This window comes from Cygnus olor, chromosome 3 (genome assembly GCF_009769625.2).
Source record: "Cygnus olor isolate bCygOlo1 chromosome 3, bCygOlo1.pri.v2, whole genome shotgun sequence".
Lineage (NCBI taxonomy): Eukaryota > Metazoa > Chordata > Aves > Anseriformes > Anatidae > Cygnus > Cygnus olor.
Window position 1 is genome coordinate 102,183,701 of NC_049171.1, and position 22,692 is coordinate 102,206,392.

General features: G+C 43.4%; 1 protein-coding gene across 2 annotated transcripts in view; it reads right to left on the reverse strand.

Moving 5' to 3' along the window:
* The window catches only part of SMYD2 (SET and MYND domain containing 2), a 28,871-nt gene that overhangs the window by 483 nt on the left and 5,696 nt on the right, over positions 1–22,692 (reverse strand). Inside the window, exons 3-11 of one of the 2 annotated variants that reach the window (XM_040554228.1) lie at positions 18,351–18,461; positions 16,654–16,714; positions 13,950–14,074; positions 10,340–10,407; positions 8,459–8,561; positions 6,065–6,175; positions 4,271–4,391; positions 3,485–3,659; positions 2,026–2,134 (exon numbers count right to left, since the gene is read on the reverse strand). In XM_040554228.1, coding sequence (XP_040410162.1) covers positions 2,026–2,134; positions 3,485–3,659; positions 4,271–4,391; positions 6,065–6,175; positions 8,459–8,561; positions 10,340–10,407; positions 13,950–14,074; positions 16,654–16,714; positions 18,351–18,461 — 984 coding nt within the window. The remainder of the gene's footprint in view (positions 1–2,025; positions 2,135–3,484; positions 3,660–4,270; positions 4,392–6,064; positions 6,176–8,458; positions 8,562–10,339; positions 10,408–13,949; positions 14,075–16,653; positions 16,715–18,350; positions 18,462–22,692) is intronic. The other variant, XM_040554229.1, reaches the window with a different exon arrangement.

Below are 22,692 nucleotides of genomic sequence, written 5' to 3' on the forward strand. Positions count from 1 at the left end.
AGTCTGACACCTCTAGCTACTTTTTGTCCCCTTGTAGTCATAAACCCAGTAGGAAATAAAATGAAATTCAAAACTAAGTAATAAAGGTTTTTACATTCATAGAATACATCTTTCATCTTAAAGGATCCCAAAGCACCTTTCAAAATGATATTCCTGACAAAACTGCTTTGAATGCAACCAGCTCCAGGACAGAAAATTGCACATGGGGTGGGTAATATTCTGGCAGTACACTTAACCACTGTCAGATGGAGCTCGGCTCCTACCAATTTGTCCTTCAGCTGTCAGACTGACAAGCAGGGCTATTGCAGAAGGTTTTTTTGTTTTTTGTTTTTTAAAAAAAAGGCATTTCAGACTTGATTCTATAAACCCTTCACTCATTCCTTCACTCATTCCAGGGGGCCACCGATGGTTTAGGAAGGAAGCATCTGCTTATGCAGCTGCTGAAGTGAAAGCAAGAGCTCCTCAGATTCAGGCTCCATTGTGCCAGACTCCTTGCAATTTTACCTACAGACAGCTCCGGTGCTAAGAGCAAACATTTCAGACAGCCAAACCCACTGTCTTGCAGCTTCCTGCCAATATCCACAGAGAGTGGATAGAGTGCAGAGGTAAGATTTCCACTTCAGTAAAAGGACAGTAGTGGCCCCGAGCAAATGTAATAAAATGTAATAGATAGGACTGAAAGAAATAAATTTAGACTGTCTGAGAATATTCAAAGACCACAATGCTAGGATAAAGCAAGGAACTGCAGGAGCCTAACAATAAGAACATTTAGTTGTCTTCTTCTTAGGAACTTTTTATGGAATTAACCTCTTACACTTGTTAAGCCAGTACAACAGGAGCCTTGGTTTCTACCTCGACAGTGGTGAGAAATGGCTCCATCCCCCCTCCTGCCCAAGAGGAGAAATGACAGCCTCCTGGATGAGCTGCTTGCAAACTGACAAAGAACAATGGTTTTGTTTTTCCACTAAATAATTCCAAACATCAGGGGCTGGGATAACTTTGGGCAGTTCCTGTAGGCAGCTTTTGGAAATGAGTCATTAGAAAATGTTTGTGTTAGGAAGCTAACTATGCCAACACATCTACCTACAGTTCCCCTCGCTCCCATCCCGTGTTCCCAGTGGCACAAATCCCAGTTTTAGTCAAAGCTTAAACACCACAGTGAAGAAAAACCTCTGCTAATTTTAAACTAGGTGATGGTTACATTTTAGAGCATATATACTGTATCTTTCACCATGGCTGTATGAATTTGTTATTGCTGGCTAAAAACTTGCCAGCATCTAAAAAGGAAAAAAAAAAAAAGCCCCAAAACCATGGCATTCCACACTAAGCCATTATATGCTACAGTAGTCACTGATACTTAAGAAACTAAAATAAACTTCTGTCCAACAGCAATAGGGGAAGAAAGTCAAGAAACATGGTACAGACTAACAGTAATTAAAAAAAAGAACCAAAACCTAAAGAATAAGGAACAGGCTAATAAAAAGGGGTGAAGAAAAATGTAAAAAAACAAATGCTGTATTTGCCAATCTCAGCATTACCATATGCATTGAATTCCCTTCAACTATTTAAAAATAAATTGGTTCCAGAACAAACAACCACCAAAAGCATGCCTAGTTTAACTTGGACATAGGAATCACAGGCATCAATGAAACACTATGTGCCTTTTATAAGAACCAAACATTTCTTCCTGTCCGTACCCTGCAAGGCAGGAGAAGCCAGAGTTCTGCTTCATTTACACTAGTACAGCTCTAGCTCAGAGAAGAATGTGTAAGAAATGTTTTAGGATAACACTCCCTCCAAGTGCTGCAGTGGAAGTCCACTGTGAAAAGATATGGTCCCGTGTATGAGAGAACAGGCCCATAATCCAATCTTGGAAAAATCAAAACTGAGCCAAAATTCCTGCAAGCAAATAGATTAACACGTGCTGCGTTTTCAGCCAGGCCAGGCTTATTGTCAGAGCAGCACATCGTGTTTCAGCGATTCCATGCCCAAACTGGTGTTATTAACGAAGGAAGCAGGAGATACCCTCTTGAGGGCCTTAACCCCAGCCGGTCTGTTCTCCAGCGCCATGTGCAGCCTCCCTAATTTCAGCCACATGGAGGCCACATTCAGCGAGTAGGCAGGATAATGCTGACTGCAAGAGAAGGAAAGTCAACTTTATCAAACCTGGCGGAGCGTTCCCCCAGCCCCCTCCCTGCCTCTCGTTGCCCCGGCCCATTCCCTGCTCAGCCCCAGCGCTGCGGCTGCCAGGAGCCAGCGCCAATTGTTTCTGGGCTGGGGATGCCTGAGACTGGGGAACTGAACCGAAACTACCATATGCCCCGCCGCAGCTGTCAGATGGCAGTGACTTTCTGCCACCAGCTTTAATCCAGCCAGCTACAGAAAAAGACAGCGTTGTTGCTGGTTTTCACCCTGCACCCACAGAAGCAGCTCTGCTTATTCCACAGCCGTCGGTCCCCAGTGGGCAGCGAGGTCCCCAGCAGCTCGAACCGTTCGGCGCTGGCGGCGTGCGGCTCGGCAGAGCTGACTTGGAATGCCAGGCGCCGGGCCAGCAGAGCTGGGCAAGTCCCAGGGAAGATAAATGGCACTGAGACCCCGGGGAGAAAGCACTGGCTCGTTCTTTGTATCACTGCCCTCTGCCAAGTGATCTGTGACTCGACGCTGGCGGCTGCTCTGGAGGGAGAGCTCGACTCGCGCCCCCCCCAGCTGGCAGGGAAGTCGAGGCCCAAGATGAGGATCTGCCTGGGAGATGCACGGCAGGACCAAATGCAGCACCTAACGGGCTGGCTCTAATGAGTAACACCACTGCTGTAAAAGCACCAGAAATTCGTCAGAAAAAGTATTTTTTTCCTGCAGAGGTTGTGCGCTTCCCTGCTCCACAAAGGGCTCCAGCCTGCCCGTTCTCCCATGCCTGCAGCTCCAGGGCAGCGAGATCAGGGCCGTCGGGGCACCAACACAGCCACGAGCACAGGAGCTGAGCTCGGCTCCAGCTCCCTCTGCTGCTCAGCCCCAGCCCGGGACAGGGCCCTGCTTTCCACCGTGCTGCTGCAGAGAGGGCCGGGGGCTGACTGTGACACCCGGGCTTTGCCTCCACGCCTCTACACAAAACACAGGCTGCAGATGGGTTTCGAAGCTCTGCTTTACTGAAGCATTAGGAGGATATATTAAAAATAAATAAATAAATACATAAATAAATAAAACAGCAGTATTTATCTAGCTAATCAGAACTAACACAGTGCCCATGATGAGATAAACTTATATTATCGAGAACTTCAGACTGAAGCTATATATTGCAGGCCATATTCTGATTGTACCAAAGTCTGCTGCAGAATTTAAACACTCTTTTTCAAGTGATGTCATGGGTAGCATGTTTATACAAAAGGTATTCTCTCACTGAGAAAAGTGATCTCTGCCCAAACTTGTCTTAATTATTCAGATTACAGAATTAGAGCACTAAAAAAAAATAAAAGAGCCTCGTATTTACCTGTATGGTCTGATAATTTTTTGCCCATAACGCAGTGCACCTTCCCAGTCCTGCATGTAGAGACAGACACCCATGGCCTGGTACATCATATGTAACATATAGACATTACTGTCTTCAAACACGGCACCCATCTTGTCTAGGCTCAGCTCACAAATCTCCAGTAATTCACTAGGAGGTACGAAGAAGTCAAGGAACCCAATAAATAGGTTGTTTCTGATCAGACAGCTACCTGGTAGCACCAAAAAGAAAATGCCTTGACCTTGTTCAGAACAGTTCTGAGAAGTCCTCTTTTTTCTCCAATGGCATCAGAGAAGGGGAGTGAAATTCCCCATGCAGCGGGTACTGAATCAGGCATCAGACAGCCCGGTCTGCTTCTGGCCCACCAAATCCTGCACTTTTGTCTGCATCCCACCAGTTAGGAAAGGTAGGCTTGTGACCATGAGCAATACCTGCAGCCTCACATGCACTCTGTATCAGGCAATATTACTGTGTCCTAACACCCCCCTCCCCATGCTCGTTCTAGTCTCTGGCTTGTTTTATGAGGACAGCCGTATGGCACGCCAGTAGAAACTGCCAGCTGCACAGACGGGAACAAACCCAGGCCCTCACAGTCCCACACCTGCAGCATTAAATTGCCCCTGGCCTACGGGGAGAACTCCTCAGACACGGAAAGGGCAGAGGCACGTTTAACTTCTAAAGGTCAGCGCTTCTCCTGCAGGTACTCCTGAAGCAAGCCAGCAGGTGAGCTTTTTAGGTCATGCACCAAGCCAGGGAGACAAAGGATATATTTGTAGTGTTTGGCTCGCCTGAATCCCTCAATCACATTCCTGGCATATTTGATCATGTCCCGCACTGTCTCTGCCGATGGAGGATCATTCAGCTTGCGGATTTTCAGTTTCTCTTCATCCTGAAGGAAACACAGTGGATGTCACAAATGCAGGTTCCAAGGCCTACAAACAAAGGTGCATCTGCTGCACAAAATTAATAAAAAGACACAGATGGGAACTTAAGCTCCTCAAAGAATGTAAAAGCAAGGGTACAGCATGCACCTGCAATTTTCTCTAAAGCCTTGGCTGGGAATCCTAGAATGCTCTGCTTTCCAGTTCATTTGCCGTTCTCTACTTGCATGAGGTCCCTTTCTTTTTTGAAAGATCCAAGAGCTTTTCAATTTTGTGATGGAAACAGTTTTGCATAGGAAATTTCACTGCTTCTAAGAGATTAAGGATTAAAATAAATTTAGTTTTAAGGCTAGAAAAGCCCAAGTACCTTAGGCCTTCCACAATGTGATAGTGCAGTGGAAAATAGCATGATATTAAATAGAGAAAAGTATTCTTCATATCTACAGACAAAAACACATTTCCACACATTTTGTTGTTAATATACCAGCTTTCTGCTGGACAGCTCCATTTACTCTTATCTTTCTATCTAACTTACAACTTCATGAAGAGTCAGCTGCAATCTGGAGACAATCTTTCGCTGTTTAAGCCTCACACTGTTGCTAGATTCCTTTTATCCTTTACGATTTCAACTGTCAGCTGAGAGGGCTACAGGGAACTCTTTCCACAACTGAAGGAGGCTGAGTGATAGGTGATTCCATGAGTAGCAAGTTCTTAGAAATCATAGATGAAATCCTGGCTTCATTAAACTCAGTGGCAAAATTATCAAGGTAGCTGTGGGGAAAAACACAACTACAGTATCAACAGAATGGCCTCAAACGAGAATATTGGGCAGTATTTGGAAAAAAAGTTACAAAAGAAGACACCGTTCAGTGGAAGGAGATGGTTGTCTGATCAGTTTGGGAAGCAACTCTTAAATGGACGCCTCTGTGAAAGGGGGGGGAAATACCTGGAATGTAGGGATCAGGATTATGACAACCTGTTTTGACTGGAATGGCAGATAAGCAGCATGAAGCTCAATTTTCCTAATCTAAGTAACTGACGCCTTGTTTTAAGGAACACCGTCTGCATGTTTGCCTTTGTCCCCTGAAGGGCACCAAGCGATGCCTACTGAACACAGATCTGGCCTGTGCATCACGAGGGGCTGTGACCCAGGACAAGAATGGCACGATGCCACTGCAGGAAAGCCCATTCTGCAGATGCTGCTGGGTCTCCAAATTACCCAGCAATATCACACAATGTCACCTAGAATGGACTGAGATGTCCCAAACAGGGACTGCAGCAGGACTCTGTGCCAAACAGGAGCCCAGAAATGCTCCAAGCAAGGTTCCATAAGAGGAAAGAGAAAACGTGTAGTTTTCTGAGAAAACTCAGTCCTGAGCTAAATTCTTTTGGCCAGGTAGCATCAACACCATATAATTATCTACTTCTAACAAAATATTCATCTTCACTTTGTAGCTCGACTTTAAATAAGCATCTAACAGGAAATTTCCTGACGTGTCATGATTTACAAATCATGAAATAATGAGTGGCACGAAGTCTTACAGACAGAAAACCCAAACCATGTCCTCTCTCTGTTACCCTACTTTCCAAAATTTAATTAAACCATATTACATCTAAGGACCTGGGTAGTGCCCTGAGAGTCAGAAGCGTATTTCACATCCATTTTATCCGATTTTATTACCTTTTCTTTTGTAGTGCACTCCCTGCAATCACAACTGAAGAAATAGGAGTCTTTTAACCGTTCATTTCTGTCTTCTGTGGGATACAGCAGGTCAATATAGCTGGTAAAAACCTAGACAGTAAAAACACAGTAGCCAGTGAAAAGCAGTATAAATATATATATCTACCAGTTCAGTGGAAATCATACTTAGTATGACAACCACACACTGACACAACTTGTGAATCCCTGCAGCCACCTCCCCTGCCTTTTCCCCCTCACATTCCAAACCTCTCGGCAGCATCAGGAGTTGCCATTTGTAAGTGCAATCTGACAGACAAGTGTTTCCTTTTCTATTCATTATGGAATTTCCCTCAAATATTACCCTGGCTTCAACCCAGGACAGCAAGATTCAGGTGTGGATAAGGAAGATATCACACCATAAATCTCAGACTCCTGTCAAACTACAAAGAGACGCCGACTTTTCAGAAGTAAAATAATGATTCCAGGTACCTAGCCTAGAAAAAAATTACAGTGGCCTGGTTTTTTGGAGGCTGGAGTCTCAAATTTTTCCTTCTGAAAAGTGACAAAAATTGGGGCAACAGCAGCCACTGGAAGCTTTAGAAACTTGGGAGAAGACCTTCAGATCTCTGAAAATAAGAGAGGCCCAGCGCTCCAGTTCTAGGAGAATGAATATCAGATTTACTTCAGTGGCAACATTTTAAAGCAAAGAAAAGCTGCTTTTGATCATTTTAAAGGCCCTTCACATACACTATTCTTAAGTGTTCCTCTATTTCAACGACCTTCAGAAAAGAACCCCTGCAACTAGCTTCAATGCTGTTTTTAAATGACATCTCCCCCAAGAAACATGCCATATGCACGCTGCAGCTGATCATTTTGCAGACCGAGAAGCAGTTTTAGTTTCACTTCCTCATTTCCAGTTATTTGAAAGTAAAATGTATGTGTAATTTCACATTGCATATGTTCCTAATCTTACTCAGTGTGATCTCACATTTTCCCCCACACTCCTCTCCTCCCTTCCCTGCTTTCAAAGCACGCGAAACACAGAACTGCATTTACAGCAAACACTTCAAAAATTCCTGATGCAGTGGCTACGTTGAACCTGAAGATGGAGACACAGCCCATAAGACTGCGCAGAGCCCAGGCAGAATAACTGGTCCACTTTAAAAAAATTCTTACATGTCAAAAGAGCAACTGCACAAAAGCGATGTGAGCCTGTAGAACTGATGCAGCTTCTAGGCACAATTCAACCAAAAAAAAAGATGCCAAGCAAGATAAAATGCTCATTTACACCTCTTACAGTAAGCACTCTCCAAAACTGCTGAAAATGTCTGAGATTCCACTGGAAAGCTCCAAAACGGAGACTAGTCCCTGTCCATTACCACAGTGCATGTGTAGTGACTGCCAACACCACAGTCAAATCGTACTAACAGCAGAGAAGTTGCGCACCTGAGTCACCCCTGGCTCCAGCAGTTAAACTCACTTTGCTCATAGTGGTGAACAGCTGCAATCCGGGACAACCACCCCCAACCCTTCTCGCAAACTACTGTTACATACTGCAGAAATTGGTTAGAGTTATCAAAATCAACTCGGAACTTATTTTGATCAGGATTAACCTTGCCTGCTAGGTTAACATTAGTGAATGACACACAATGAAATTCTATGCAAACTCCATCCCCAAAGAGAACGTTTGGTATTTTCATCCCATGCGGATGCACGAGTATCCTCCCCAGCTCTACCTAACGTTTATTTGTCGTTAAAGCAAAAAGAAGCTCTGCTGCTGAAGACTCCCTGTCAAGTCCAATATTTGACTTAGAAAGTTTACCAGGGTCTTATTTATCCATCACTGTTCAGGTGTGCTCCAGCTAAAAACACACTCTTGTTCTTCTGTGACTACACAGCCAAACTCTGCTGAGGTGGTATCACTGGAGAGAGCATGCACAAAACAGGAGATTTCCAAGTCAGAGGACTTATCTGTCCCCATTTACCTTGTTTATTCTGGCTTCAATTGCATTATCATTATACTGGGAACTATTACAGCAGTAACAGTTTTCTTTGATGTTGAAATTTCAAAGCAGCAGCCAAACATCAGCAAATTAACCCTCCTTTTACAGGTGGGTAAACTGAGACAGAGGTTGGCATATGCAGTGACTGCTGCAGGTGCCCTTCCCTGGTTTTAACACAAAATAGGATACTGCCTCCTGGAATCACTTCATTCTCCAGAGCCACCCAACTTTTCTAAAACAACATCTTAGGCTTCTCTGAGAAACAAGGGATCCTTCCCCCTTGTTATTAAATTGTCATCTAATTGGAATGAAGACTGAAAAGCAGGATGGATCCTGTTTTAGGACACGTGCATACATAGTACTGTAGTACATTCAAACATAGTACACTTACCTCTTCTCCAGGCTCAATCTCTCTAACAGCTCTGACTTCAGCCAAGGTCCCTTTGTAAGTTACAATCACGTTTGGGCAACAGCTATGGTTCATCAATGCAACACTGTAAAAGCAGAAAAGTAAACCTTTATTCCACCTCACCAAAAGCAACAGGCAAAAAGTTAAGCACCACTTCACAATACAAACAAGTCTGAAAGACTGAGTCGGTCTCTCTTTGCAAGCTGTTTTTATTGAGGCTTAACATCAAGGTAACCTTTGGAAAATCTGTTGTGCTGGTTTTTATCCTAATGATATGGAGAAAGGCTATGCTAATGAATCATTACAATTTTAAGATCTTATTATTGCAGGACGAGGCGAGTTATTATTTTCCCATTCTTAGGGTGCTACAGTACAGCTGGGGGGGTATTTGCACAGCCTAACTGTCAATAACCTATTTAGGCACCTATGACAGACAGACTATTTTCCTTGGAGGAGAAAGAAAGAGAAACCCATTTAATGAAAAAGAAACGAGACAATACAGGAAAACAAAAGTCAGTTGCTGCATCATAACTTAAGATCGGCATTAACATTTTAGCTGGCTTCTGTGCAAACAACCAACCTCCTTTTTTAAAGTGGGAGGGAGGTGGTCTGTTTGTTTGTTGTACAAGCACACAAGTTACACAAAAACTCAGTCTCCTAGAGAAAAGTACTCTGCCATGCTACCAACCTTGGAAGTGTAATTTGTTGCTTACTTGAGATAAAATGTTTAATTATTTCTCTTCCTATCTACCACAATAATAATTGTGTCTTCAGCCTTCTTAGCTCACAGGCATAACTGCTAAGTAGGAAGGATGTGGCTCTCAGATGCTGAGCCTTTACAAAGGTGTTGGACATGATTCCAGAAGATCCTGGTTTAATATTCTTCTCTCCCCATCACGACTCTGATCCTGGGCAGGACTTTGGGGAATCTATTTCCAGTCTGTAGCTCAGGGATAAGAACTGCAGACAGACCCTCCCAAAGAAGGACGATCTATGAAGCAAGGACTACCTACCAACCACCTGTGTACAGCAGATCAGGTCCTGCTCTAATTGGGCACCTCTTAGTTTCAGACTGCTTCGGCACGGATAACCTGCTAATAACCCATGCCTCATGAGGAAGTCGACATAAGCAGAGCGGCAGTGCTTTCAGTGTGGGGTTTGCAAAGAGCAGGGGCAGAAACCATCCTCCTTTGCTCCAGTGTTAAGAGGGAAGCACCGACTTAGACAGAAGAAAGGTTCCTCAGCCTCAGAGAGAGTTGTGCTCCCCAGTTCACAAACTGCAGTTAACGCTTAACATCTGCAGTTTATTTATAAAGCTGAGGAGCTTGTACATATTTTTTCCACTGTCATAGCAACATAAAGCATGGCAGTTTTAAAAACATCTGAGGAGGCTGAAAGAATTTATGAAAGGGATTTACTGTTTGCAAAGGAACAAAGGTAGAAGGGATGTTGTTCCGAGAACACCAGGTGAAGGATTATATCCAGCCAAAACAGAAAGCTGTGAATAGAGCAAGTCACCTGCAATCCTTTTCATTTTGCTTTGATCATTACTTGATGTCCCTGTCCAGAATCTGCCAAGTAAGCCATTGTTTCCTACCAGCCTGCATATAGTTCACAATCCAAGCTTTAGTACTTCAAAACAAATTGCAAGTGCAATTTTAACAATTTACCAGATTTTAAAGCAAAACTGCTGCAAATCACTAGCTGTATTTTTTTAGTTAATATACTTTAAACAAGACAAATTAAAATTAAATGCTTGATTAAATTTATTTCAATACAAATCTACATCCCCACATGTATAAGAATTTCTGTTTGTTTTTAAGTAAGTTACTTTTATTTTTAAAAATACTAAACTCAACCTACTCTGGGAATATGGCTGATCCCAAATGAGAGAGTTCTTCATCTTCAATCGTGAAGCCATTACAGTTAACCTAAGGAAAAAGAGGAGGAGACTAGCTCAGATTCTGGTCAGCTTAGTGCTCCACACTCACATCACATTCTCAGACTCCAAAGTCAGTGGCAGCTACTTGTGTATGGTTTTCTTTACCCCCCACCGGTACTCACAGAGAAGCTACATGACATCTCAAAAAGTGAAGTGAGGACCAAATCCCTATCCAAAGGAATGTGCAGGACTGTAAAGCCCAATACTTGTGCCTGCTCAGGACTCAACATCTAAGGGATTACACCTTGGAAGGCGAATCAAGAGAAACGAGGCTTGCAAAAAGTGCTGCAAACAGTGTCAGACAAAGCAGACCACTGCAAACACAAAGTCAAAGTCAAGTGTGACACCAACAGAGCAAGAAGACTTCACTTGACCATTGCAGGTAAGGGGCCTCAGCAGAACTACACATGCAAGGCACAAGGCAGGGATGACAGCAGCAAACTCAGCCAGGCTAGGGCAGCACAGAACTCTGAAGGAGCGTATGTTACAGAGACCTGGCACAATGACACTGTCATCTGGTCAAAGCTATGTATCAGCTAAAGCACACATGAAGAGCAATAAAGGGAGTGAGAAAGACTGGAACCTCATACAGACAGAGAAGGGGACGGAAAAAGGAAAGAATGTGTGAGGAAGTCTATTACTAATTTAATCAGAGGACAGAAAGCTTGTTCATTTATCTTTCTTACAGATTCAGGCAGTTCTCCTGTTAAAGTGTTCTCCAGTTCTATTCTCACTACGTTCAAGGGAATCTTACCAGAGTTTCAGCTTTGTGTGACCTAAATGCACCTCAAACAAGTACTCTGTTCCATTTCCACTGCAAGTCACATATCTGCCAGCACAAAGAGAACTCCAGCCACACTCACCAGCATCTCCCTACAATCCTCAAAATGTTGACAGCAGTGCCAGAAAGGCACTAAAACAACTGTTGTCACGTGGTAAGTCCAGCTGAAGCTATAATGGGCAGAGGCACATTCAATCAAGTACAGTGTAAGGACTTGCTCTGGAAGGGCAGGAGCTGAAAACAAGCACTACCAGCAATGTTTTGCTCCACAAGCTGGAATGCAAGTCAGACTGAATTTTAGAAATACACAGATCCTTCCCAAAGCCACCCCTCAGGTATGAATTGCTTAGGATGAGTCTGCAGTTAAGCGTCCTGTTTCTCTGATTCACTCATCAGTGCTTTTTGGTATCTTTACCTGATCTTTATTCTATTTTTAGCAAGGCAGCGTCCAAAGGCTCCTTGTCTCCCAAGATGAGCATGCTACTGCGCTAGCCAACGCGTGAGCATACCTGAACCCAAACCAAAATGTAATTGCTGAATACAAAAACAATAGGAGAGAAAGATCATATCAACAGCAAGTAAGAACATAAGGCTACAAAGGCTGACATAACGAACAGCTTGGTGGTTCTGAATCACGGGAAAATATTTAAAAATATGTCGTGAGTTATCATCAACTCCCCTCCAGTAAGCCAGAGACAACCCACTTCTTGAATGCATCATACCAGAAATGACACATGAGGAACAATTAGAAGGGATGAGATAGCCCTGTTTTCACCAGAGGAATGCATGACTAAAAAAGGCAATGTAGAGGGAGCAGGAGACTTAAGTGAGAGAAGTAGAGCTCAAAGTTGTTCCCAAAGGTGGAACAGAGGACATGTGCAAAGAGAGGCTCAAAAGGAGAGGATGAGACACTGGAACATGAGACAAGAGGGAAACTTTTTGAAGAATATGATGAGATGGGACTGAGAAGGTAAAGTGACACAGTCTCAAGTGTTAAATTCCGCAGGGACAGAAAAGAGTGGAACGATAACAAAAGCACTCTCTTCTCTCTGGGGACTAGGAAAGACTAGAATGGTTTGGACAAGAATCTTTGCTCCATGCAGGAAGACCAGCTATGCCTTAGCTGTGTTGGTAAGCAGCAACACCAGACCAAGCCCACAAAAAGCAGTGCACAAGAAGTCAGAGGTGCCATAGTCCCAAACAACTGCTCTGTGCCACAGGAAGAACGAACGATGAATGAAGCAGCAAAGTAAACACCACGGGGCCAGAGAAACTGCTGAAGCAAAACAAAGGATCATCACCGTATCCAACTATTGCTTTTAGCTCAGGTTGACTAATTATTACAAAACGTGTTTGTATATTATCAAGTACAGACATGCCTCCTCTTCCAGAAAAATGTGTGCTAGAGCCAAAACCTCAAAAGGTTGTGTCCTGTAAAACACCTTTGAGGAATATCCAGATGATCTTTGGAGGTTTTAGTTCAAAAAAAATTCAATGTCCACAGTCACAGATAGTTGCCTTATAATGAAGATGAGCTCAAGGTGACACCTAAAGGTGACATTAAGCACGCAGAGGGAAGACTGGATGGAATACCAGATCTAGGAGTCAGCAGCTCACAGTAGTCAAAGTACCACGATCTGGTGGAGCTGGTCCAGGACAGGACGTGAAGGGAAACTCATTTTATACAAAATAACTTAACCCTTGGGGATTTTGGCTACGTTTAGCAAAACTACACAGAAACACTGCAAGAAACTGAATGTACAAACTTCTTTAGAGTATCCTTCTAACGAACATAAATTCCAAAGTCTTTAAAACAGAAAAAAAAAGTTGTAATTGAAGGGAAATGTATAGCTTGGAACAACTAAATAAATGATGAGCAGATGCTAAACGTGCTGAAGAATCATTCCCCTACAGCACAACAGTACCGGTATTACGGTAATAGTAATGGTGCCTCCTTATTGATATATGCCTGCCTACGTGCAGAGGGTTGTGTCATCTCAGCTTTTATTACAGCAGCCAATATTTAGCCACATCTCAAACTTTTTACTCCAAGGTTTAACTATAAAACTAGCTTATTTTGAAGTAGAGGAGAAAAAGAAGAAAATGTATCTTCCAGCATTCACTGGTGTGTTATTCCACCCACTATGTTTGGTTTAGATGTGGATGAAAATTAGGTGAGAGAAAAGAGGTGAACTTATCTAACAAGACATCCTGCCTTTCTTTCATCCCTCCAGATGACCAAGCTAACTGGTTGTATTTAACAGCCATACATCAGATAAAATTTCAGTCTGCTCTTCCCAGTTCTCTGAAGTTTACTCCCTGTGAAGGTCAAACACAACGATGGCCTGACCAGCAAGGATTTCCACAAAGGAAGCCTGAAAGAAGGATTCTGCCTTCACAGGGTCTCAACCCAGCAGCCTTCTGTGCATGTCCAACAACAGCTGCACTGTGCTTGGCCCACAGCCTAACTTTACAGGGTCTGTTACGGGCTGTTTCTCCTTTTCTTCAATGTTTGAGAAGCACCTCATAAAGAAGTCTGCAGACAAGAATCTCTCCCCTCACTACTGAAACTGGAGATGTCCAGCTGCTTCTGGCCACAGAAGTGCACCTTTGCCATCAAGCACACTCAGCTCTCCCCGAAACAAGCAAAGAGCTATCACCTCCACTGCCGTTAAGATTTTGCCTCTTTCAGAGAGGCTGAACTCCTACAGTGCCACCAACCTGAGCAGACTGCGATCTAGCCAACTTACTTGTGCAAAGAGAACTACAAGGGCAGCATTGTCAGGGAACTCCATGTGCTTTGAATAAAAGTGATGAAGAGCAGCAATGTCGTTCTGAATCAGCTCTCTCTTTTCATTGTCTAGTTTGTCAAGGTCTGTGGACAAAGAATACATTCCAATTCAGTAACAGGAACACTCCCCACGAACTGCAGCAAGGCTTAAGTTAGAACAAGCCTGGACTTAAACAGAAACCCCTCAAGGAAAAGCTGCTTGGAAGTACCACAAGAAGCATCTGTTCTTCCATAAATGCGATGCTTCTTCTGCCAAGGCCACACGTGCAGTACAAGAACATGCAAGATTAAAAAACATTTTCTAACACCTTTATATTAACAGGTAATTGGACATGAATTTATCTTTGCTGGGCAAAGCGTTACATTGTTTAAAAGGCATTTGTTAACCCCAGCAAGCAGATGAGCAATCCCAGGCCCTCTATAAGCACATCTACCGTGGGTACTGTCAGCAGTCTGCCCCAGTCTTATGAGCTACCTGGTCCCATCTACTGTGGTATGAAGTTACCCTCGATGTCACACTTCTTAAAACACTTTACACAAGGAAAGGTCCTCATACAGATCTAATGTTAATGAGTTAAACCAGGCCAGGCTCCTGCAAAGGAAAGCTGCTTATCCCTGCTTTTAAAGGACGTGGCCTTTCCTGGCACAGAGGCCCATGTGTGACAGGGACCTAATGAAGGCTAATGTTAAATTAACACTGGGGCTCGTCACCAGGATTCCCTTTACAATAAGGGGAGGATAACACGAGGGTGTCTGGGAGGGCAACCTACCTGACCTACTGCAGGCACCTGCTTCAGGATTTAAGTGCCTGAGACACTCCTGTCTCTGTGGGCTGGAGGGTGATTGTTAAGGAGGAGCGTTTGATCTGCAGGTGTATGAGGATAACAGAAGATGGCAGGAACATCAGGGACATGTCCTGGCACACCTGCCAACTGTATTCCCTTAGGGGTTTGTTTGCAGATTTACCCTCAGGCCCCTGACAAGTTCTAGCCAAAGCTGTGGCCCACAGGACCCTTTTATGCCTTGTCCATGGGGAGTGAGCAAGATGGCAACTCTAAACTCCGAGTTCCTTCTTTCCCTTAGGCCCTTTTTGCCTCAGGAGCAGAGTACTGGAAAGGTTTTCCACATACTCCTTCTCATAGAAGCAGTGCCACCAGCTCTCTCCTGCTCTAAGGGAGCACATCAACTCTCAGCTGATGGGAGAGTTTCACATCAGTTTCCCCTCTTCAGCTCAAAGTACCAGTAGAGAGAAACACATGCTGGAAGAGAAAAGGGTGCATAACAGTGGAAGAAGGGGGAAAGGATTTGTAAGAGCAGATGTGAGTGAGGGTCACCAAAAATATTGGGAGAAATGAAATGCAACAATTTGATGATAATTAGGACAAGCCAGAAATAATAGATTTCAGCTTCCAGCTGAAAGCCAGGTGCCTTTTCCTCTCCTGTGCAGGTTGTTATGAAGAGTAAGGCTAATCCTGAACACGTCAAAAGTGTGGTGAGAGGAGAGTCAAAGGGCAGAAAGAGTAAGGGGAATCTTACTAGCAAAAAAGAAACAAAACAAGGGCTCCTAGAGGACAAGGGAGACATTGCAACAGAAAAAAAAAAAACAACAAAAAAACCACACACTTCAGCCTTTTAGCTCCCAAATTAATACATTATTGAAGACACGCTGCAACACAGAAGAATACAGAGAAATTATTTCAGCACTTACCCATCTTCCTCAACCTCACACTTACTAACCTACCTGCAAAAATTATCCTTGCCTTAGGCAAAGTCAAACATTGGCACTTTTCCCCCTTATTTCCCCAGCTGTCTCAAGAGCTGTGATGGAAGGTTTCGTACAGGAAGCAAATAAAGCTGTAATTTTGCTGTATTTGGTTACTCTGCTACCTCAGGTTCTAGCAATGGCTGCATTTATTCAGCATTTTACAAAGGGTTTTGGAAGCCATCAGCGAGAACTGTGAGTACACAAACCTATTGTCTCCTTGTATATTGCCTCCAGCACCAAGAGAAATGACAGACCAGTGAAAACTATGCCAGGACAGTTACTAGTCCCCTAGTTGCTCAATTTCTAACTGCCTCACAAGACATGAAGAGTAGCCTTCCAGTTAAAAGCAAGCCATTGCCTCATCTCCTTCCTTGGATTATTTTGGAGCACTTAGGACATGGAATTTCAACACAATCACATATAACATGTCAGATTTGACTGGCAGTGACAGATATTGAAGCACAGTCCAGAGGGTTCTGCAATTAGCCCCTTAGTCACTGTCACCATCAAGCAACTGTGCTGTCTCTGATTTTATGCCTCCTGGTAACAAATACCAGCTATTTTAATTTTACAACATTACAATTCTCAAAAGACACTAGAGTACCAGAAAAGCCATGAGATGGATGTATGCTACATAATTAATTTTGTCTACGTTTTCACCCTTGTTTCACAACCCCCACAAGCAGCCAAGGGAGAGACAAAAAAAAAAAAAGAGAAGAAGAAATAAGAGCACTACACTTTCAAAAAAACTAGGAACCACGATTCTCTTTGTTTACCCCTTTCTCAAAAAAAAAAAAAAGTCAGATGCTCTGAAAGGTTTTGATGGAGGGGGAGAAAGGGGTAAAGCAAACACGAATATAAATAACTGTCTGTTTACCTGCAAGCCTTTTTTACTTACGTGACTCAAACTCTTTTACAGCAAGCAGCTTCTCTGACTGCGTTTTTTCAGGGTGAGTTTTCTAGCAATAAGGAGGAAAAAAAAAAAGCAACAACAAGAAAATATTTTAATGTTTCTAATTAGGCGCTTTTGTCTGTTCTTTATAAGCTGGGAACTCTTACCTGTAAATCAAACAATAACTCAAATCCACACATGTATGGAATTTATAGAAGTCAACCAGCAATGAGTTAAATGGACTGCCCTTAGTAAAGCCACAGCAATATTCGCTCTGCACCAAATTAGGCAGCCAAAGATTAACTCCTATCAAATTTATATACATAAACTGAACAGTATTTTAAATATGTCATTTGCTTTGTTCTAGACACCCAGAAAGCTGCTAACAATAGCAAGCAGGCAGGAGACAGGCTTTGCTTTGAGGAAAGTGAATAAACTGGCTGTTGACAGAGTTCAAAAGCAATGCTCCATTGTTGGCCTAAGGCCACTTCTTTGTAATCTTGGCCATTAAATATGGCTTTGCAGGTGGCCCAGCAGCTGAGGTTCAGGGACTATGGTTTGCATATTTAGCGTTTATATGACATGTAGGGTTCTCCCCCCTCCCTGTAAGCAATAAAAGCACAAATTTATTCCAATGACTTTTTGTCATTAAACATTCGATTTTGTTTGTGGATCACCACTAAACCATGCTTTAATTAAGTCACACACACATACATTCACACACGCATCGGCACACACAGCAAGTAGAGCAGCTACCTTCCCAGCAGGCCACCAAAATCCTCACTACATACAATATCCAGGTCACCCTTGTCACATAAGCAGACCTCAATCACACAAATATGCTTCAAAGAGGATTTGTTTTTGCAGAGAGAGTTTAGAGCTCTACGAAGACACACAGTGTAATAACCTTGAAACTCCTGGATCCTTTCCCTCGCTGTAAGGACCTGTGTTATCCTCAGTTTCCATATAGTGAGGAACGCTGAAACGGTTGTTGACATTGCAGTCTCAGTGCCTTACTACTAACGTTCTTTCTCGCCAAAGACCAAGAGCCTGAGGTTTCTCTTTCAGTCTCCGTTTTTCATCAGTGAACTCCAGTAATGGTAAACATTGACACCTGAGTGTCTCAGAGGTGTTGCTGACTCACAAATGCATGGGGCATAATAGAGAACAGTGCTACAGAGTTATAGCTGAAAAATAGTACAACACACAACTGCTTCATAAAGATGTTTGTGCTTGCAGAGAGGTAACACTGGGAGCATTCCTCAGACCTTAACCACATACACCAGCAAGGCTCATTCTTCTCTCTCTGCCACCAGCACGGCTTTGGTGAGGTTCCACACGTGTCACCACGAGCTCCCATCAACCAGAACAGAGGCTGAAACACCATGCACATCGTGAAACTTAGCAGTCAACTTCACTGGACTCTGTTCAACCATTACCTTGGTGACAAGCTATAGCTGTACAGCTTAAAACCTCACTGGCATTTCACTGTCTTCCCATCAGTCTGCAGCTGACTACCAGGATGACCCTGACACTGCTGCAGCGGTTTGACGGTGCTCTCGTTCAGCTGTTCGTGCTCTGTACACAGGAAGCCAGCAGGCATGTGCTTTGCGGGGACAGTTACTGTAGGTCAATTTTCATCTTCCTGCCTTCCTTGGCACCCGGAGTAGGAACGCACCTCCCAAGCCCAGCCTTCTGCTCACCTGTTTGGCAAGGATCCTCGCCGTTAGCCTCACAGTCTCCGAGGGATTCCAATTCTGCCCAAAAGCGCACATGGCGGAACACTCCAGCTTGTGCATTGGCCAGTCTTCCTTCTGCAAAGGTAGAAAAATATTTGTCAAAAAATAGGCCGTGAAGATAAAGTGATGAAAAAGAGGATACAGCAAGTCCCGCCAGATCCTGGAGGTCAAGTAAAATGTGTTTCCTTTAAAAAAATAAGATGACGCTCACTAATTCTGAACAAAAGCTTGAGTCACATTGGAGGGGTACGGCTATCCTGCTTTTTTCAAACAAATTCACAAGGGATGAGCTAAGGTCAGAACATCTTCATTTATTCAACGGAAAAAAAGAATTAAATGGTGAAGAAGCAAACAGACAACATGATTTATAAATCACCAGTTCTTATTGTTCAGATCAAGCATGTGAGGACAGAGTAGGTCTAAGCTTGACGGTTTTATTGGGTTCATTTCCATTTAATACCTTGGCCCCTCATTATGACATGACCCTGGTGTAATCAGGAGTAATGTGTCTGAAGTCAATGGATTCACAATCACTATGAACGAGTATATGTAAGGTCAAAACCAGACTTACTGAATAGAATTACCAGATTTTTTTCCTTAAATGTTGTAGAATAAGACTACAGCTGGGCAACAAAAACACACTTACAAAGACAAACTCATTTTCACTAAGAATGTACAGTACACTCCTAGCTCAGCATGCGATAAAACTTGGAGGGATAGCACAAGCAACTGGCTTTTTGCACCCTACAGACTTCCTCCACAGCAACTGAAAGTTTCAAAGATTAGCACAGAATCAGATTAACACTGCAATGGCAAGCAGAGCTGGGCATGGGCTGTCCCCAGACTGCATCAAATTTCATTTTATATCTTTGTTTAGGCGCGTTCAGGTTCTTTCTTCTACATTCAAGCAATGCGCAATTATTTATTTCTGTCTCTCTCTCCAGACACATTTCGTGTGTTAGAACAAACCCACAGTCTTCTGCCTGTAGAGGGAGCACCAATTTTTCTTTTCAGACCAGATTTAAACTGGTGGTAAACAGCAGCAGAGGAATGGAATCACAACAAATCCCACAAATTTCTAATTGATTGAAAGTAAAAACTTGAAAAGCTTCTTGTAGCCCGCAGAAAGCTGAAAAGGGACGTTCCACTTCCACTAAAAAGGGACATTTAATTGCTCAGTGTACGAGCAGCTTTCGGAGTTTATTCTATTATTAAAAGAAAGGTGAATGCCCGCCCCAGCCTCGTGCAGAACTTGAAGCCGTGCAACGTTGCAAGGGTATTCGGCCCCTCACAATGTCAGCCTCATTGCCCTTAATACCTCAGGATGGTATTTCTCCCCTAAAAACCAGTGCACAGGCTGCCTGAAAGGAGCTAAAGCGTAGCTGTTCTAAGAGGACGTGGCTGTGCAGACCAGGCAAACTAAAATAGTATATTACGCTGTAATCATGTCATGTGAAATTACACTCTCAACTGTCCTACAGCTGTCACACTACAAAGTGCATCCCCCCCCCAGAGGCTTCCTTCCTATGTATGCCCCAAGACTCTTTCTGGAAAATTCCTGATAGTCTTTAGGAATCCACAGGACCCCTAATGCAGAAAAGATTTGCAAAGTAAAGGCCTCGTCTCTCACCCGTTCTGGCGCACCCACACCACCTGCCAGCTTCAGCCTTTTTTCTGGGTGTGCAAGAAGCGAAGGAAAAGAAACTCAAGTTTTGTACCACCAGCACTCCTACACGCCGGTTAAACAAACAGGAGAGATTACCTGATAAAACAAAATCAAATGCAGAATCCCGTGCGTGTCTCAAAGCAGTGTTTTGAAAGACCCGTTCGTTCCCTTTCTTCTTTACGCATTGCTAATTAAAATCCTTCCCCAGGCAGAATCACACTGAGTTATGTGAACTAGTAGGGAGGTGAAAGGGACAAGATATGGCTGAATTGTGTGAAATGAGATAAAAGCCTGAAACACTACAAGAAGAGAGAGCACTGAGGATTGAGTAATACCTGGGATGGAAACCCCGTGACAGCAGCTTTCCCTGCCATCTCAGCAGGACTGTATTTTGCATTCTCTTCCACGGTTTTCTCTAAGTAGTGTGAATTATAACCGGTAGCATTGTTCTAGCAGAATCCCTAATTCTACATTAATGGTATTTTCTTCCTATTTTCATTACACCCTCAGTATTTTTCCCTTTGTTTAGGAGTAAGTGACAACATTTTTGGAACGGAAGCTCTTTAAACCTTGTGCTTTTCACATCAAAGCATGGAAACAATCTTCTCCATCGAGTTCTTCAAAATGATTCCACCGTCCAGGGCTACTGGATTAATTCCCAGAACGCTGACATGTACCTCAGCATTAAAAAAAAAAAAAGACACGTAATTCTCAAAGAATAAGACTCAAGCCCAAACAAATCTCCTGGCACCTCCTTCCTCACACGGAATTTTTCAGTAGGATGTAAACTTTCCATTGTATTTCACTTGATCGAGAAGAAACACACACAAATACTTGACAGAAATGCCTGACAAGCCAGTGTAGGGGTTAAGCCCACTTCTTCAAATGCTCATAACCTGATTACGCTCCAATGACATCCTAGTCTCTAACTGAATTTCAGTGAGGCATCTCCTGATCCCTGACATTTTCCAGTAAAGTTCCCACACAGTCCTTCATCAAGTGGCAAAGGCAAGAGTTTCACACACCTTTCACATCCTTCCCTACCACCATTTATTGAATGCCGTGCCAGAGAGAGTATTTGACTTCCATGGGTTAATGTTCAGAATGCTGACAGGAGACATTGATCAAAAAAAATTACCCAGAACAAAGTTTTTGGGCAGGGGAATGGACTCTTGCCAAATGCAGGCTTAACCAGGGCCTTGCAGTGTCAAAGTCCTCTTGCTCAGAATTGCTACAGCGAGATTTTTGTGTCTCCTACAGCTTGCCAAAGAGGATTGGACAATTTCTGCAAGGTCCCATTTAAAACACACCCGCTTAGTGCCACCTCCAGATCTCCAACTCCATTTTGAGGCTTACTAGCTGACAAAAATACACGTTTCCCTTACTCCAGAAATACCAACTACAACACTCTTTAACATGACATGTTAAGAATAACCCCTAAATATTTGACGCAAAATGTATTTCAAATGCGGAAAGTCATGACAAAAACATCTCTTTCTGCACTTTGGCTAGCTGATCTCCACTCTGTCTGGGATAAATAATAGCTATGTGTAATAACAGAAAGAGGAGCTCCAGTAGCTGGTTCAAGTTCACCAGTTCCACAATTGCAGCCACATAACCCTCTTAAAACATTTCTCTTCAGAGTGTTTCAGCAGCTAATTTCTGAGGAGAAAAGATAAGCACAGGTCTCCTGCTGTTTGACTAAAAATATTATAATTTATGAAGTCAAGACCTGAACAGCTGCAGATGGGGTCTGAAAGCCACTACTATAATAACAGGCCTGGGCTTTGAGGAGCCAACAGTGAAGAGCAGAATTAGTACGAATCAGCTGGAACTCACAAACCCTTTTAAAAGGAGAACTGGATTAGGGGCTGGGAAAGGAAAGCAGCAGCAAACTCAGGCTACATCCTCAGCTGCACCCAGCCGACCCACTGAAAAATCAAGGCAGCAAGGTCCAGCAGCGAAGATGACTTCCACTCTCACGTGCCCCACATCTGCAACTGAACCCATGCCTGTGCAAACACAGATCAGACTTAAGGTTATACGTCTTAGAAGCAAAATAGTACAGCAAAAAAGCCAATGGGTGCATATCAGCACCAGGCCCAGAGCGAGCCTGAAAATAATCAGCCCCTATACCACTGCAAGACTTTGTTTTCCCCTGGGATCAAGCCCTCACACCTCAGCGCTACCTCTCCCTGGTGACCAGGGCAAAGAAATCACACTGCAATGCAGGACTTACTCTATGTGCTAAATGCCTGGCCATATGGCAGGAGATGCACCCTTTTACCACCTGTGTCAGCAAGTCAGCGCATATTTGTGCATCTATACCCCATTTGCAGGGAGAGAAATGCCACAGACACCGTTGTGACGCCTCGTTCATTAAATGCTTGGAAAGTGTTTTAAGAACCTCAAAACAAGGCTATTGTATGGCTTCAGACAGCAGTCCAAATGATGCCTTCAAGGAAATCCGTGCAATGTCGCTAACTTTGCTTTCAAGAACCAAGTTATTCTGACAAAATAAAAAAAATCTTGTTCAATCAAAATGTACTCTAGAGAAAGGAAGATGTCTGCGATTATAAAATCTATTATTCTGAAAAAGACATCCAAAAAATCTGTTGCCTGCTGCACACTTTGCACCTT